The 19,325-nt window shown below is 35.0% G+C and overlaps 1 protein-coding gene across 2 annotated transcripts in view; it reads left to right on the top strand.

The window, feature by feature from the left end:
- The window catches only part of LOC126887628 (alpha-1,6-mannosyl-glycoprotein 2-beta-N-acetylglucosaminyltransferase-like), a 119,410-nt gene that overhangs the window by 67,493 nt on the left and 32,592 nt on the right, over positions 1-19,325 (top strand). For both annotated transcript variants that reach the window (XM_050655233.1, XM_050655232.1), the window contains exons 2-3: positions 4,407-4,598; positions 9,677-10,037. In XM_050655233.1, coding sequence (XP_050511190.1) covers positions 4,407-4,598; positions 9,677-10,037 — 553 coding nt within the window. The remainder of the gene's footprint in view (positions 1-4,406; positions 4,599-9,676; positions 10,038-19,325) is intronic.

The following is a 19,325-nucleotide window of genomic DNA, read 5'->3' as shown; positions in this document are numbered from 1 at the left end:
GCTTTTCTTCGTTTGATTTGGTCATGGTCCACGTTTCGCAACCATATGTTAGTACAGGTCTGACGATGGATTTATAGATTTTGATCTTGGAACTTCCTGTAAGATTTTTTGATTTTATAAGCTTATCCAGTGCGAGTAGACAGCGATTTGCTGATTGGATTCTTTCTTTTATTTCTTCAGTAACATCGTTGTCAGCTGTGATTACGGCCCCCAGATACTTAAAACGTTGTACTCTTTCGAAATTAAAGGTGCTGACCGTCACATTTTGTCCTATCCTGTCTCTTCGTGTCGTTCTATTTATACACATATATTTCGTCTTCTCTTCATTAATCCTCAGCTCTACTTCGCTTGTTGCTCCTTCCACCTTGTTGAAAATGGCTTTTGTGGATAGGATGGAGTCTCCAACGAGATCAATGTCATCTGCGTATGCTAGTAATAACCTTGAACCGATAGCAGTTCTGTTTTTATTTAGGCCGACCTCATGGCTTTCTCTAATACAAAGTTAAAAAGTAGTGAAGATAACGCATCACCCTGTTTGAGTCCATTGTTGATTTAGAAGCTGTCAGACAGTTTATTATTTACGCTTACTTTTGATATTCCACCCTCCATACAGACTTTAGTCATCTCATCTGAATAAGTTTCTGTGGTATTGAGAACTCCGCCATGGCATTCCATACTTGGCTTCTTTCTACGCTGTCATATGCCTGTCGAAAGTCTATGAAGAGATTGTGTATGGGTCTGTTATACTCCCATCCCTTTTCTAGAAGCTGTCTCAGCGTGAATAATTGATCTATTGTGGATCTGTTTGCCCTAAAACCGGCTTGATATTCTCCTAGGACATTTTCAGCATAAGGGGTTAGTCTACTAAGAATGATGTTTGAGAGGATTTTATATGCCGTGTTTAAGAGTGAAATTCCTCTGTAATTCGCGCATTTTGTTTTGTCCCCTTTTTTTGTGGAAGGGCACTATGATGTTTTCCTTCCATCTTGCTGGTATCCTTACTTCTAACCATATCTGTGTTATTAATTGATGAATTTGGCGATGTAGTGTTTCTCCACCATATTTCAGAAATTCTGCTGGTATCTCGTCCGTACCCGGCGCTTTGTGAATTTTCAGCTTATTTAAGGCCCTTCGGGTTTTTTCAAAAGAGGGCATGTTTCAAAAGAGGACATTTTTCTACGGGCATGTCTGCTGTTATATAGATCTCTTCTTTGTGCTGTTCTTCCTGTATGATGTTTAGAAGGTCCCTGAAACACCCTTTCCATTCTTCTGTTAATTCTTTATTGTCGATTATCATATGGCCTTGATTGTCTCTCAGTGTATGGATAGAATTGGTTCTATGTCCTCTTTTCTCAGTGAAGATTGCTTTATAGAATTCTCTAGAGCCTGGTTTGGGTCGCTCTCTCCATAGCTTCATATTTTTGCTGTTCGTAGTTTCTTTTCTTTGTGAGTATCATTTTTCTTGTTTCTTTTCGGCAGTCGTCGTATTCCTTTTTACTTATGTCTCTTTGTAGTTGTATCCATGTCTTCCTTACTGTTTGTCTTTTTTCCAGCTGTTTCCGACATTCATCGTCATACCATGTTTTTGCCCTCTTCTGCCTACTCCTTCCAAAGATCTTGTCAGCTGTCTTGGTTATTATTTCGGCAGTCGTTTCCCACAGCTTTTCTATATCATTGTAAACTGTTTCACAGTTTAAGGTTTGTTCAAGTTGTTCTATATATTTTTGATGTTTCTCTGTGTTCTGCATTTCGTCCATGTTCCATTGTGGGTTCATTGTTGTTTTCTTGTATCTGTTGTTTTCTTGTATCTATTGTTGTTCTTAATGGCCACTCATTTCTATTTTCTAGGTCTTTTTCCCTAAGACTTCTGTTAGACATCGCCTTAGCGATGCCCTTCTTCTATTTTGTTGCAGATCTTCCTCGTTTGCATTTCTCTATTAAGGTCCATTCTAATATTTTTTGGAGGGTTCTGCTTTCTTCCATTTTAGACCTGCATCCCGTGTACCAAAACAAGTTGATTAATAGCAAGCTGAAAATTTGTTAATAGCTTAACGGTGTCTAGTCGGACAAACTTTGACGTATGGGAATACTGGAACAGGGGAAGTTTTAATTGTGAAACATGTTAAAAATTTGGAACGTCAGACTACGAAAACGTTCCATGTATTTTATCGGACAGAACTTCCAATTGATATGTTACCATTTCATTAAACTCTCATGAAAAAATCAGACTGGTATTTATCACCAACTGGGCATTTTAATGAGTGGAACACGAAGAACGTGTTCAATAACAGGAATTATATTGGTGATAAAATAGCAGTCTGATTTTTGCATAAGAGTTTAATCTCTGTTCGGAGGGTTTAAGTCTGTTCTGTCGGACAAAATAAACGTGCCGTTTTCGTGGTGTGACCGTTCCAAATTTTTAAACTGTTCCACAATTACAACTTCCCCTGTTCCAGTGTTCCCGTACACAAAAGTTTGTCTGACTAGACACCGTTAACCTATTAACAAATTTTCAGCTTGCTATTAATCAACTTTTTTTGGTACGCGGGATCCAGGCCTATTTGTTTGACGTGTCTGTACCATACAAGTTGCTGTTTTTCTATCACTTATATATTTTATTATATTCTTTTGTAGTCTTATTTGTTTCCTAATATCGTCATTTGTTGTATTGTATTTTCCTCTTAGTCCAGAAAGCCACTGCGCATCCGCTAGGAAAAATATTCTAATTCGGATTTTTTGCACAATCTTACTCAAAAAGGACTCCTTTTAACAAATTTGCATGTTGCCAGGACCAAAAGGTGGTCAAAAATTTTTTAAACGTTTTTTTTTGTTTTTATCCTAAAATTATTTTTTTTACATGGAGAAAAGTTTTTTTAGGTTTTTTGGATCATTCCAAACAGAAAAGTACTTTAGTGACTTTTCTCTAAACATGATAGTTTTTGACATATAAGCGATTAAAAATTGAAAAATTGCGAAATCGGCCATTTTTAACCCTCAAAAACTATGTGAAAAACTGAAAATTTGAATGTTGCCAAGGTAGGTAGATATTCTTTAAACATCGATTGATGAAATCCCGAAGAGTTTTTTGCAATACAATATTCAAAACTCCTTTGTTTTTTAATTGCTAATCAAGTGTGCGCGACACTATTTTCCACCGACAGTATGGTGCAAACGAAAGGAATAAATTCGTTATTTCGTAAACTGGCGACTTTAAGGAAAAATCCCGAAACGAGTCGATTTTTATTTTTAAGTTATGATATTGTGGCATATATGGTATACTAGTGACGTCATCCATCTGGACGTGATGACGTAATCGATCATTTTTTTAAATGAGAATAGGGGTCATGTGCTAGTTCATTTGAAAGGTTCTTCAATTCTCTATTCAGTAATATCAACAATTACATAATTATTTATACAGGGTGTCCAAAAAATTTTTATTAAATTAAATTATTTGACAAAAAAAGAAGTAGAAGGACACCCTGTATAAATAATTATGTAAATGTTTACATTACTGAATAGGGAATTGAAAAACCTTTCAAATGAGCTACCACACGACCCCTATTCTCATTCAAAAAAATCATCGATTACGTCATCACGCCCAGACGGATGACGTCACTAGTATACCATATATGCCACAATATCATAACTTAAAAATAAAAATCGACCTGTTTCGGGATTTTTCCTTAAAGTCGCCAGTTTACGAAATAACGAATTTATTCCTTTCATTTGCACCATACTGTCGGTGCAAAATAGTGTCGCGCACACTTGATTAGCAATTAAAAAACAAAGGAGTTTTGAATATTGTATTGCAAAAAACTCTTCGGGATTTCATCAATCGATGTTTAAAGAATATCTACCTACCTTGGTAACATTCAAATTTTCAGTTTTTCACATAGTTTTTGAGGGTTAAAAATGGCCGATTTCGCAAATTTTCAATTTTTAATCGCTTATATGTCAAAAACTATCATTTTTAGAGAAAAGTTACTAAAGATCTTTTCTGTTTGGAATGATCCAAAAAACCTAAAAAAAACTTTTTCCATGCCAAAATAATAATTTTAGGAAAAAAACAAAAAAAAAACGTTTAAAAAATTTTTGACCACCTTTTGGTCCTGGCAACATGCAAATTTGTTAAAAGGAGTCCTTTTTGAGTAAGATTGTGCAAAAATCTGAATTAGAATATTTTTCCTAGCGGATGCGCAGTGGCTTTCTGGACTATCTAGAAATCTATTTCAGTAATTAATAGTTTGGCGGTATATTTTTCGGCTAATTGTCATACAGCTTTTCTGTTCTTCCCGCGGCTAAATAATGGCTACTGTGTCATATGCCTACGTCAAATCCATCATTAGTAAGTGTAATTGTTGAGAAAGAGTTTAAACAACAAAAGTAAGTTTTGTATTTTGCTGTAGGTCTGGTGGTTAGGCCGTACAATGAGCAGCGGAGTAGCCAAATATGGCGTCGTCGCAGTGGTATAGCATGGATCCACGCTGGCCTAGTAATCTTCATCTTGGTATTCATATGGACCCAGATGACGTACCTGAGCATCAATGGTTCATCCCCGCAATACTTAGAATTAAACGATAGTAACGCGGTTATTCTGAGTATGGTTCCATTCTAGCTATTTTGCACACATTTCTATCACCAAGGCTAAAAAATATTTCTATTACGTGGTTGGTCCGTAAAGTACTTAGCCTCTCCGCCTGGTGGCGCTACTATCGCAAGAAACATATACTATCCTATTCTTGTAGACGGCCTATGCCAAAATCTTAGCCGAAGCAGACTCATAGTTTTGTTTTAATCGCATGTAAAAAGGAGCGTGTCTGGGAATTAAAAAAAAATGAAAAAAGGACAATATCAGTCGGTGACTAGATTTTTGTTTTTGGAAGGGAAATTGCGCGGCGAAATCCAAAAGTGCTTGAATGCTGTGTACGGTGACTCTTTTCCTTCAATGGCGACCGACAAAAATTGGTTTATCGAGTTTTAACGTGGTCGCACGTCGGTTTTTGATGAGTCACGCCCAGGTGCCCCGAAAACGGCTACCAGGGAGGATAACATGAAAAAATCCACGATCGCCTATTTGCAGAACATCTGAAGGTTTGCGAAATAGTTGACACAGTAGGCATCATAGAGAAATAAAAACAAGGCATCATAGAGAAATAAAAACATTGTTTTTATTTCTCTATGGTAGGCATCTCAAAAGATCGTGTGTCAGTGTAATGTCTGAGACTGTTTAAGAGTAATCTAAAGGAGTTTCTACGTTGCTTCATAACCTTCAACGAAATTTGGATCCACCGATACACACCACCGTCGACAGCTATGTTCAAAAGTTCATTTGATATACATCCGTACCATTCTCTTAGGTTGCGCAGCCACGTTATTCTGCGTATCTTTATGTTCTTTTTCCTTGAATCTTTCACAGCATATTGGCATAATCAATTGGAGCAAGTTGTATCTCTCTTCACGTGTAATATGTCCGAGATTTTCTTGTTTTCATGGTATTTAAGATTTACCTTTCTTTATTTATGTTTTTCAGAACCTCTTTATTGGTGACGTGTTTTTTCCACGATATTTTCAGAATTCTTCTGTACACCCACAGATCGAATGATTCTAGTTTTTTCGTTGATGCCGCATTCAAGGTCCAAGTTTCCATTCCATAAAACAAAGTCGAGAAAACATAGCACCTAGCCCAGCGGTTCTCAACCACCGTGTCGCGACACACTGGTGTGCCGGAAGAACCTATCAGGTGTGTCGCGAGATTTACGAATATGATATTTTTATTTATATTGTTTTACTTGTTATAATACACCAATAATGCATATTGTTCTTGTTATGTTCTTACGAAATAAAAAATAATATGCTTAATATATTCATCTGTACTTACCTACTAGGCTATTGATTATGTTCAAAATAAGAGAGCTAAAAGGAACTACAACATTAACGGGATTTTATTGTCTCATATAGTCATTTAAATGGGTGCGTTTTTGAAAAATGGATGAATTAGTCCCTAGACACAGGGTGAATTAGGGTGAGTGTTATGTACTTTTTAAAGACTTCTACAGGAAAATTGTTCCAGATTAAATTTACTATCGAAATATTACATTTTAAAGTCAAAATATTTTTATTTACAAAAATATATTCAAAAGAAAAGCAAAAAACAACACGAAAGAAAGCAATTTTGTTTTTTTGCCCCATAACTTTTTTCACGGGGATATATGTATAGACATTCTAGTTCATTCAGAAGAAATTAACAACATTTTTCTCTTTAAAATTACGTTTAGTAGAAGTCTCTAGGATTTATATTTTCCGAAATAGGATTTTTCAAAATGCGCCGCTCACAGCATTTTTGGACCATTTTCCCCATTATTTCGCAAACATTGTTCTGTAACTTTTTTTTACGCATTTCTAGGTATATGCAATAGTACATTTATTAGAAATAGGAGTAAATTACCTTTAAAATGGTATATTGTATAAGGTTGCTTGACTATTTTGAAGCAAGTTCTGCTTTTTCAAGGTTTCATACTTTTAATGATTTTTTATATTTTTTATTATTTTTTAAATTTCTCAATTTGACTTTTTTTCTTGTACATATAGGGATATACATTGTATAACAGAAAACAGCATATTTTCTTTACTTTAAAATGGTGTATTCCAAAAAAATCTAGGACTATTTTTAAACAAGATATCCGCAGGATATCCAAGAGTATCCGTAATTTGAAAAAAATTTAAAATTTTTTATTTTTTTTTTTTCAATTAGAAGAATATAATTGCATATTATATAATTTTTAATTCCAAATAATTTTTCTTAATAATATTTTTCGATATTGTGACATATAAAGGTACTTTACTCCTGAGCAAATTAATATTTTTTAACATACCTCGTACACTGTTAATAAAATTTTATATCTGATGATCGCATTTTAGGTTTCAGACTAGGCACAGCATTTTATAAAGAATAACTTTTTTCCATAAAATTAATACTAAAAAAGTTTTCCATATGGTTCCAACTATTGCATGTGTATATGTCACACTTTGAAAAAGCATATCTTGTTTAAAAATAGTCCTAGAATTTTTTTACAGTACACCATTTTAAAGTAAAGAAAATGAGCTTTCCTTTTTATTACACAATACATATACCCAAATATACAATAAAAAAAGTTATAATGAGAAATTTAAAAATAATCGTAAAATATATCAAAAATCATTAAAAGTATAAAATTTTGAAAACCACATCTTGCTTAAATATAGCCATACAGACTTCTACGATAGAACATTTTAAAGTTAATTGACTTCTCTTTCTACTAAATGGACCATTGCGTATACCTAGAAATGCGTAGAAAAAAGTTACAGAACAATGTTTGCGAAGTAACAAGGAAAATATCCCAAAATCGCTGTGAGTGGCGAGATTTGAAAAATCATATTTTGAAATTGTAAATCACAGGGACTTCTACTGAACGCCGTTTTAAAGAAGAAGGATGGAAGTTTTTTTTCTGTGACGCAATGCCTATACCTATATCCCCGTGGAAAAAAGTTATGGGACAAAAAACAAAATTTTTATCTTTCATGTTTTTTTTTTCTTGCTTTTCTTTTGGATATATTTTTGTAAAAAACATGTTCTTGACTTTAAAATGTGATATTTCGATAGTAAATTTAACCTGGTATAATTTTCCTATAGACGTGTTTGCACTTAATGTGTATAGAACTCACCATAATTCGTCCTGTGCCTAGGGACTAATTCACCTCTTTCTCAAAAACGCACCAATTTAAATGGTAGCACTCCGCGGTTTTTTCAAATATAGAGGTCCATTGACTATATGAAACCATAAAACCCTGTTAACGTTGTAGTTCCTTTATAAAATACATAATCAATATCCTATACCACTATCAAAAATTTGTACATATAAGGGTGTCGCGAATCTTTAAGGAGTACGTTAGTGCGTCGCTGAGTAAAAAAGGTTGAGAACCGACCTAGCCAATCTAACTCTTTGCTCCAATTTCAAATTTTTTGATCAGAGCACTTTTCTCATGTTGTTAAAATTTGCTCTAGCCTCTTCTATTCTGATTTTGATTTCCTGGAAGTAATCACCTTTGTGAGTTAATCACTGTTCCAAGAGATGCATATTGGTCTATTCGTTCGGTATTGGTTCTGTTTATGAAGAGATTCTCGCCATTTCTTTGAGTTTTCGATATTCTCATACATTTTGTCTTCTTGACGTTCATTGCTAGACCGTATTCTTGTCCAAACCTCTTGTCACCAGCCTCTGAAGGTCCTCAATATTTTCGGCTAAGATGACAGTGTCATCAGCATATCTAATGTTGTTAATGGGAGCTCCATTTACCTTTACTCCAGCTGTTTCACCCTCAACAGCTTTTTTGAAGATCTCCTCCGAGTAGGTATTAAAAAGAATCGGCGACAACACACATCCCTGTCTCACCCCACATCTGATTTCAATTTCCTCTGAAAACTGTTCGTTAATACGTACTTTTGCTCATTGCTTACAGTATAGATTCAATATAATCCTGAGATCATTGTAGTCTTCTTCTTCTTCACGTGCCATATCAGAATTATCCGACGTTGGCGATCACCATTGCGAAGGCTTCTCGATTTTCTGCAATATGGAATAATTGTCCTGCATTTGGTATCTGAGTTCCTTCTCGAGAATGAGAGATCAAGAAACTTGTTGTCTTCCTACACCTCTACGGCCCTATCGACTTCCTCTCACTGTATGTCCCAAATAAGACATTTTTCGATGTTTAACAGTCTTTAGCAGTTCTCTATCTTTGTTGACCCTACTTAGTACTTCTTCATTAGTTTTCCTTGCTGTCCAAGGTATCTTCAGCTTTCGTCTATGAATCCACATTTCCAATGCTTCAATTTTGTTCATGATCGATACTTTTAGCGTCCACACTTCTGCACTATACAAAAGTACGGACCAAATATAGCACTTAACCATTTTGTCTTAGTTCTAAACTGAGATAATTATTGCAAAGAAATGACTTTATTTTCATAAAAGTAGTTTTAGTCATTGCTATTCTACGTTTTATTTCTATGTCTGGATCTAGTTGTTCCGTTATCACAGTTCCCAAATATATCATTTTGTGAACTTTCATTGTAGTCTATCTTCTTTGATTTCAGGACATGCATTAATTGTGCATGTCGTACTTTGTCGAATGTTTTATTAAAGTCAATAAAACACGCATAGGTATATATCTTTATTGACATCCAGGCACCTTTGTATTAGTATATTAAGTGAAAAAAAATAGCTTCACGCCTTTGCGAAACCCAAACTGCGTATCATTAATGCCTATGTCCAGTTTATGATATATTCATTTATGGATGACTTTCTGTAGCAACTTTAGCACATTTGACATCGAGCTAATGTTGCAGTAGTCGCCGCATTCTCTTGCATTTTTCGTTTTAGGGAGACAGATAAAGATCGATGTTAACCATTTTTTTTTGGTTAATAATATGCCTGAGCTATAAATTTTGTCCAAGAGTATTACTAAAACATCAATATGTTCCTCATCTATAATTTTTAGTAGTTCGGTTTAAGGAGACTATATTTGGAAATAAATCACCACTTTTCCAAAATTTTCGTTTTTCTTTTGGAGGCTAAGTACTTATCGGACCGCCCTAGTATTACTTTCGCTAACAGCAGTTTCTCAAAATTTATTTCTACAGCCGTTCTAAACATATCTGAGATTAAACGAAGTATAGCACAATACAACAGACAACAAATCGTTTACAATGAAAATATATTTGAACCGCTTCAAAACGACTCGATTGTCATACTAGTTCAAATACACGACAGAATCACTTACTTGAGCCATTTAATTGTCAGCTTAGCACAAGCACCTGGTATTTCTCAGACCCTTCTTATTTTCTCTCATGATTACTATGACGAGGAAATCAATAATCTGATCAGAAGCATTGATTTTTGCAAAGTGATACAAATATTTTATCCCTACTCCATACAAACTCACCCGTACGAATTTCCAGGAGAGGATCCCGGAGACTGTCCTAGGAATATTACAAAAGACCTGTAAGTGTGAACTATTTTATTTATTTATTATTTATTTAATCGGAGCGCTTGTTGCATTTCAACGTCCTGTATGTAGTCCATCTATAAATGCGTGTAAACCAATTTTTTCTAGAAAATCTTTAGGTGCCTGATGGTACCTACGCCAAATACAAATCTTTTAATATCGAATATTAATAGCCAATATTTGGCCGCGTCAAATGGCTTCAGTCAAATGGATTGACACCAAAAGCATAGCCTATTCACGATCACTCCAAATTGATTATCATTTCCTATTTGACTTGGTTAAGTGAAGAAGCACAATGTCACACAATGTCGGATTCCGAAGATCGTCGAAGAAGAACTCAGCGTAGAATGAACGAAAAATGGACGTGGGTTTGAACATTGACGGGAGGGTGGCGCGATGGCATGACGCGGTATATCGCTACTAACGAGCAGACGGCATGATGGCTTGGCGTCAAGCAACGGCATGATGCAATGGATTACGAAGCGAATGGAAATCCGGATTTTGGCATCACGCCAAAAAAGGCGATCAGGATTCAACATCAACACTCACGATCAGTATTTGCCTGTATACCATGCCATTTGACGCGATAGCATGACCGTGAATGTCCACCTTTACACCTGCCAGATCCTTCGTCCAAAGACGTTGGCCAGTAAGTACGAGATTGCTTATACCGGCAATCCCTCGGTCTCTATCTTAGTTACCTATCCCATCCCATTGGATGTTCCCCGTCTTACTACCAAGTCGAGGTTCATATTTGGATTTTTTCTTCATCGAGGTTAAGACCAATTGACATTTTCTAATCTCTCGGGAGCTTTAGAAGATTCAATGATTTTACTAAGGAATGAAGTAAAAAACACAATCATTTATTGTTTAACTTCCGACGACCGGTTTCGCTCTCTACAATATGCAGGGCATCATCAGGTCAACTTACAAGTAAACTAAATGATGCCGTTACAAGAAGTGATTTCTAAAGTATTCAATAACATGATTTCTTGCTCAAATTATGCTAATAGGAATTTGATTGGATAGACGGATAATGCCGCATAGGTTAACAAGCATATGGGCAAGTTCTTGAGGGTAGAGATAAAAGTGGCGAAACACAGCCAATAAATCTGTGTTTGATATTTTGTTTGTAAAATGGAATAAAAAGTAATGTCATCTATTTAACTTTTATGTATATTTATTAAAAATTATTAGAAGATGAAACTTTTCAGTTTAACAAATTTAGTGCTATTCTGCTATTAGTTCCTATTACCACCTTTTTTTAACTATTTGTTGTCTCGTCTGTGTGTTCTTGTGTTATATGTTTAAAGTGTTAATATTATTTATTTATGGAAAGAACTCAATGTAGGTAACACCATTTTTTTTACTTTTTTTGATAATTTATTAAGTTTTCTTCTCTGTTTCAATTAATAAAGCATTTTCCCTTTCTTGCTTTCAATTAACTTTCACCTGAGTTTATTTTTTCACTTATCTTTCTTTTTACCCGACTCCACAACTGAACCTATTTGTTTCCCTTCTTTTCTTTTCAGTTGTGGTCTTCTGTTTCAGGTACCTACATTGATGTTAACCCACATAACAATGATGTTCGTATCAGTGCTTTGCGGCCCTAGGCCAAATTATCCCTAACGGCCCACCATATATTCACGATTATGTAATTAAAGCATAATCCTACCACATGTTTAGTAGAATAACGGCCCCCTTTTGTTTGCGGCCCTAGGCCGCGGCCTAATGGTAAATCCGGCACTGGTTCGTATCATGTTCTAAGCATAGACTACCAACATTCGTCGGAGTATATTCTTTTTAGAATATGCGTAGTACAAGCATAGCATGTACCTTAAAAAATATTCTAAATTTCATGTTCTTTGCATATACTTTAAAGTATATTCTTGTACCGAATATACTGCGCGAGTACATTCGTGTACGTAGTAACTCGGAATATTCGTAAAAGTTTATTCTTAGAATATACCTTTATCGAATATTCTTAGCACATACTTATAAGTACAGTCGAATCTCGTTAACTCGGATTAATCGGGACCGCGGCCGATCCGGGTTATCGAAAATCCGGGTTAGCCGGAGAATATGGTAAAAATTAATAAAATACGGTAAACTTACAGACAAACTCCGTTATAATTGAAATAACATGAAATATATATGCACAGTACACATCTAAATTACGTATCAATTACGCCTTTATCAATTTTACCTAATGCTTCTAGATTCTTTTCCATTGTCACTACAACAGTTTTACGTTTTGTTGCCATTACGTAGACAAAAAACACGCAAACACAAAATCTGAATAGATTTACGAACAATTACAGAACGGAAGCGAACAGTACGACTGTACTACACACAATACGGTCTCAATCGCAACGATGTTATGTTACTTAATAACAGTGAAGACTAAGACCATTGTTTAAAAAATAATTTTTTAATAGTCTTTTAGTCTTTTTTAAACAATGCTAAGACAGTTTGAAATAAATAAAGGATACTACAGGTGCATGTTGTTTCCGATAACACGACAATGAACGTCGTGTGCCATGAGTCATTTTTACTATCGTATATGTAGTTCAAATTACACAAATATCCATTATCTCTCAAATATTATATTACATACATTTTTATTGTTGAAATGTTTGTCTGATAAAAATCGGTCCGGGTTAGCCGAACTTCCGGGTTATCGGGTGCCGACTTATCGGGGTTCCACTGTACATTCTTAACACATACTTATAAGTAGATACTTTTAAAATATCTTAAAAATAATATGTATGTATATGAAGTATGAATAATATTAGCCTTATAGATTATCAACTTCGTTATATTTTAGAATAATTAATAAAATTTATGTATGTAGGTAGTATTGGACGAATTTCATTTCAAAATTGTTGTATGGTAAAAAAGTTTAAACAATAATTGTATTAACGTTTATTATTAAAAATTCGTTTTCATAATTGAAATAACTTTACCATTTCGAATTTATCATGAGTATTTTTACATCGTTGGAATTTGAATTTAGGTACATTCAATTCAATACGGGCCATTCCAGAACCAAAGCATGCCAAACCACCCCCTTATCTATGGCCAAAAACCACGGCTTTGGTGTTGCCAACCGTCGAGTAAGCTTTTTCCGTCAACCTTAAAAATTCCCACTTTTATAAAAAAATTCCCTCCTGTTTACAAAATCTCAGAAGATATGTTTAATTATTTTCAAATATGTTGATTTTTTTAAATATTTTACAATTTGGACTGGAACAAAAATTCCCTTTTGAGTTAACTTTTCCCTTTATCACCTTTTATGTTGAAAATTCCCGCAAAAAAGTGAAATTTTCCTCCGTTTGGCAACACTATAACCACCGGTGCACCGATGTTGTTATTTCACAATACATATCCCCCCCTAACCCCGTCTTGTCTTATTCTGACCATTTCTTACCTGAACAACGGTAAAATATGAAATCGAAAATAGACATTATTTGTATCTATGCAGTGTTAAGGATGAAGACTAATGATAAAGTACTAGGACTAAAGAACATCATAATCTCCTTTATTTTGTTTGCGGTGCTTCAAAATAGGTATAACCTATTTTGGTAACTCAATATTATTTAATAAATACATATAAGTAAGTACATATAAGAATATAAATTTTAGTTACTCATACATAGTTTAGTTTAGCTAAATATTATAATATAATAGTTTATATAGATAACTAAAATTTATAAATATGTACTTACTTTCTAAGTAATATTGCAGAATGTAGCTACTAACTACATTCTCATTTGCCATTAAAATACGTAAATATAATAGGTATTTGGTAGAACCAGTAGAACCTAAGATGAGATTAGGAGATGCTGAAAACATACTTCAGAGAAATATAGCACTTTCTTAGAATATCCTTAAAAATATATTCTTCTAATACAAAGATGTGCAGTAGTACGTTCTAAGTATATAAATAGAAGGTTTATAGCACTTCCTTGGAATATTCTAAAAAGTACGTTCTTAGTATAAACTAAAAAGATGTGCGGTAGTACGTTCTAAGTATATATACCTCGTCCAATTTACTTACCGTTGCACGTCATCCGCGCCATAGCCTGTGACACGATACCAACACGAAATATCTAGGCGGTAGGTGTGTTCCCCTTTAGAATAATTTTGATTCTAAAAAAGAACACACCCACCGCCTAAATATTTCGTGTTGGTATCGTGTCACAGGCTATGGCGCGGATGACGTGCAACGGTAAGTAAATTGGACGAGGTATAAATAGGTTTATAGCACCTCCTTGGAATGTTCTAAAAAGTATATTCTTAGTATATACTGAAAAGAAGTGCGCGGTAGTACATTCTAAGTATATACATAGAACGTTTAAGTACTGTAATGTAGTATATACTCAGTATGTGCTCTGCACATTCGCAATGGTAATTACGCATATTCTCAGTATATACTTTTTCTGATAAGTATGTTCTATGAATCTACTAAGAACATGAAATTGTTATGTGGGAAGTGACTCACATGACCCCCTCCGTGGCTCAGTGGTAAGAGCGCCTGCCTTTGGATCGAAAAAATCCGAAAGGTTGTGGGTTCGAATGTCACCAGGGTCAGAATTTTTTCATTTATTATAAATTAATAAATGAATATAGTTTCTGTCCTTGTGGGATCGGTGCTCACCGGAGGGACCGCAGACGTTCGGATACAATTAGCGTCTCTTTGTAAAGACAATGACGTCGACTTTGCAAAGTAACAATACACTTACTCAACATACACACTACACATGACACTAATACTCATGTTGTGATTGGCTGAATGACATAAAGTCCATGCCATTAAAAAAAAGTGACTCACATCCTATAGTCATATGGCTGATAAATACTAACTATAATAAGTATGTAGGCTTTTATCTTCTGTTTGTCTAGTGTCTAGGGTTGATTCTTTGGTCACAGGTCGATTTTAGGATACAGCAAATACTTTACTCGTAAATTACAAGGATAATGTAACAACTAATGTGAACGGAAATTAACACTGAACATCTAAAACGGCTTTATATCAAAAACATGCTATCTTATTTCGTCGTTCGTCTTTATTCTGATGAAAAAGGCCGTCTGCCCCCTATCATCAGCGTCTTAATGTCAACTCGACTTTTTTCTGACTTTTAATACTGTCACTTGGCAATGATATGCTGAACCTATAGATCTATCGCGTTTTTTTTATTATTAGGCAAATGCCACTTAACTGGCTTTCGGCTCGCGTTTATGATAAAATAAAATAACTTAAACGAATGTAATCCTACACTCGGCCATCCTATTCAGAATCCGACTCGGATTCGTCGCTTTCATTGTCGACCCACGGTTTAAGATATTCAGCACACGTTGATGTTCGCACTGGTCCCTCATGCTCACCAATCTTTTTAACATCATAACGATCGTTATCTTTAACCTTGACAATCTCGTAAGGACCTAAGAACTTTATCTTAAGTTTAAGTCCTGGGCTGAAATGGGTTCTTTTTATTGCAACTAAATCTTTCTCCTTATAGATTTTTGCTCGTTTTCTTCTTGAATTATACCCCTTTTTGTTTTCAGCTTGTACCTACATATTTGTTCTTTACATCTTTCTCGAAGTTCTTTTCTATCTTCATCATATATTTTTATCGCCTCTTCCTCTATGAGTTCTCTGATTCGAATGTCTTCTTTATTTTTCATTTTTACGCCAACCAATACTTCGAAAGGTGTAGTACCTATACTTCGTTGATAAGTAGAGTTCAATGCACTTTGTACCCTGTCAACATTCTTATACCATTTCGTAGGTTCTTCTAAACTCAATTTCGTAAGAACAGGGATAATTGTTCTATTCACTCGTTCAACCTGACCGTTTCCTCGTGGCACTCCAGATGTGACTAGAACATGTTGAATGTTTTCTTCTTGGCAATATCTTTCAAATTCCTCTGATCGAAATGCTGTACCTCGGTCGGTTATCATTCGAGAAGGGTTTCCAAATATTCTACGTTGCTTTTCAAGACAAGTTATAACTTCTTTCGTCGTTGTCGACTTCGTCGGGTAAAGCCAAACAAAGGTGAAATCGTCTATAATTACAAGTATATGCTGATAATTCTTACTTGTAGACTGCAATGGACCCAAATGATCCGCATGGTATGTGTGCAGTGGACCATCTAGTTTTGGTATGGGATTAAGTGTTCCTTCTTTTTTTCCCTCCTTTTTGCTTCCTAATATACATGCTATACAGTTAGAAATAACATTTTTAACTTTTTCTTTTATCTTTGGTATATAAAAGTCTTTAACTATTACTTCCTCAGTTTTTCTCTCAGAAAAATGTCCTATCTCGTGACTTCTTCTTATTATCTCAGTCTGCATATTTCTCGGTACAACTAACAGTTTTAATCCATTGACATACTTGTATAATATTTCGTGCTCTAAGCAAAAATCTTCATATTATGCTTCTGTCAGAAGTATTTGTTTTATCGCCTTGATGTGCTCGTCTTTATCCTGAGCCACTTTAATTCTTTGTATTATACCATCTTCTTCTGTAACCGTTAAAACTTTTGGATATCGGCTAAGAGTATCCACGTGAGACATCTGAGTACCTTTTCTATGCTCAATTTCATACTGGTACTCCTCTAGCATCAGTGCCCATCGTGCAACTCTTGTTGTAAGGTCCTTCTTGTCCATAGTTCGCTTAAAGGCATCACAATCTGTAACAATTTTGAATTTGTTCCCAAGTAAATATATTCTAAACTTCTTCACCGCTCTTATAGTAGCGAGTACCTCTAGCTCGTAACTGGTGTACTTCTCTTCCGCAGGTGTGGTTTTTTTACTCATATAATATATTGGGTGGAGCTTGGAATCATCAATAGACCGCTGTAGTAAACATGCTCCATAACCATGCTGGCTTGCATCAGTGTGAAGTTCCGTATAAGCACCTTGTCGATAAATGTGTAACACTGGCTCATTTATTAGTTTTTCCTTTAGTGTTTCAAAAGCCTTTTTTTGCTTGTCGTCAAACCTAAATTTTACTTTTCTATAATCGCAGCAAATTCTTGCCCGACCGTCCTTCTTCTTTTCCAATACTACTGCGCTGGCAAAATCCGAACAACTAGGTTTAATAATTATTATGCCTTCGTTTAACCATTCACTTATCTGCCTATCTACCTCTTCTTTTTCAGGAACAGATAATCGTCTGGGTCTTTCATAAATTGGTTCCTCGTTTTTTAAGACAATTTTCATTTCAATTTCTGTCGTCTTCGTTTTCTTTGGTTCATAACTTTCCATTAACTGCCTAACAGTTTCTCTATGTTTTTCGTCTTCAATATGTGCTACTTTTACTTCATCTTCTTTGGCTTTGTCGTCAAGCATAATCTGCATAATAAAGTTTTCGTCTGTCCTCTTGCACAATACTATCCCATCATCTCTTATACTAACAGATGCTTGTTGTAAAATATTATTTCCAATTATTGCTTGAAAAGATGTCGCAGCTTTTGGGATAATATGAAATTTTAGATCAAACTTCTCATCGTTAACGTCAGCTTGTGTCGAGAATGATCCTAATGTATTAACTTTCGCATTTTCTCCTAAGCCTTTCAACATTATGGTGTCGGGTGTTAAACAAATATCATTAAAGAATTTGTCATACACATCTTCTCTTATCGTACATATATCACTTCCGGTGTCAAATAAAGCTGTTAGTGTAATCTGATTAATTGTAAGTTTAAGCGCTGTTTTCGGCTGAACCTCAATTACATTTAAAGCTGTGTTTTCTGTAGTAGCCTTCGTCGAATTTTTATTGGGACATTTACTTGAAACGTGGCCATATTTGTTGCAGCTAAAACACTTCGTTCCCTTGGACTTATCTGGACAGTCCTTAGATCTGTGACCTCTATTTCCACAATTAAAACAAGTAATGTTGTTCTCTCTTTTCCTGTCATTCTTCTCTCTTTTTTCGTTTTTAACGATGTCCTCGTTTTTCTTAGATCCTTCTTTATTTGCTCTAAAGCCTTGAGCTTGTCCAGTAGTCTCCTTACCGTGTATCCTCTCATACAGTTTAATTTTCTCCTTAAAGTCTGCAAAATCTTTTGCTCCATATAACACTAGTTTATTGGATGATTCGTCTTGTATTCCATCAATTATGTATTCTATAACAACTTCTTGTTCTAAGTAAGCTCTATTAGCTATTTCTCTCATTTTAATCATGTATTCTTGTACAGTCTCATCAGATTTTTTTCGTCTCGTCATCAACATCTTATGTATCTGTGCACTATTTACATGTATTCCGAATTCTTCGATTAAACATCTCTTCAAATCAGGCCAACTTCTGATTCCTTTTTCTGACTACACAAACAGTTTGGCAAGTCCATTTAAACATTTTTTTGCGTAGATTAATTTTTGTAAGTCGTTCCATCCTGTTATCTCAGCTACTTCTTCAAACTCGATAATCCACGTGCGAATAGGATATTCATCTTTTCCATTAAATGATCTTATGCTGTCTTCCACATCTCTAAAACTTAATGCAAATGATTCCTGTCGTCTTGTACCAGTCGCTCCATTATTCGCGGATCTCATTTCAGCGTTATTGCTTGCGCTATAGCTTCTTTCTCCAATTTCTTCATATACGTGAATATCTTCGTCATATCGTCTGTCTTCGTATCTTCGTCTTTCTTCGTCATTACTTCGTTCATATCTACGTCTTTCATCACATATTTGTCGTCTTTCGTCATAATTTCGCTCTTCGCGTCTTCGTCTAAGCTCGTCGTTTCTTCTCTCACGTCTTCTTCTTTCTTCTTCTTCAAGTCTTTCATCGTCTTTTGCGCGTCTTTCATCGTCTTTTCGTCTTTCTTCTTCCAATCGTCGTTTCTCTTTTTCTCGTCTTTCATCATTTTCCTGTCTTTCGTCTTCCAATCGTCGTTTTTCTTTTTCTCGTCTTTCATCATTTTCCCGTCTTTCGTCTTCCAATCGTCGTTTTTCTTCTTGCGTTCGTCTTTTTTCGTCTTCCAGTTATCTTTTTTCTTCCTTTCGTCTTTCCTCTTCTTCGTCTATATCTGATACGTCATCCTCCTCTTCGTCATCTTCAGTTTCGTCGTCGTTAATGAAGGTATTCAAAAAGGAACAAATGCGAACAACCACGTCATGCTTTTCATTTTTATAATTCAAATCAAGAATTTGGAATATCGCAATTAAATCAGGAAGATCAAATTTTTCACTTACATCGTTACATTTACTCAAAAATTGTTCAGAAGTGTCGTCGAGCCGAAAACCAGGAAAAGCACGCAAAGCTTTTCTAGTTTTTC

Source organism: Diabrotica virgifera, chromosome 7, assembly GCF_917563875.1.
Source record: "Diabrotica virgifera virgifera chromosome 7, PGI_DIABVI_V3a".
Classification (NCBI taxonomy): Eukaryota; Metazoa; Arthropoda; class Insecta; order Coleoptera; family Chrysomelidae; genus Diabrotica; species Diabrotica virgifera.
Note: the sequence above shows the minus strand (reverse complement) of the source record. Positions and strands in the feature narration are given on the sequence as shown.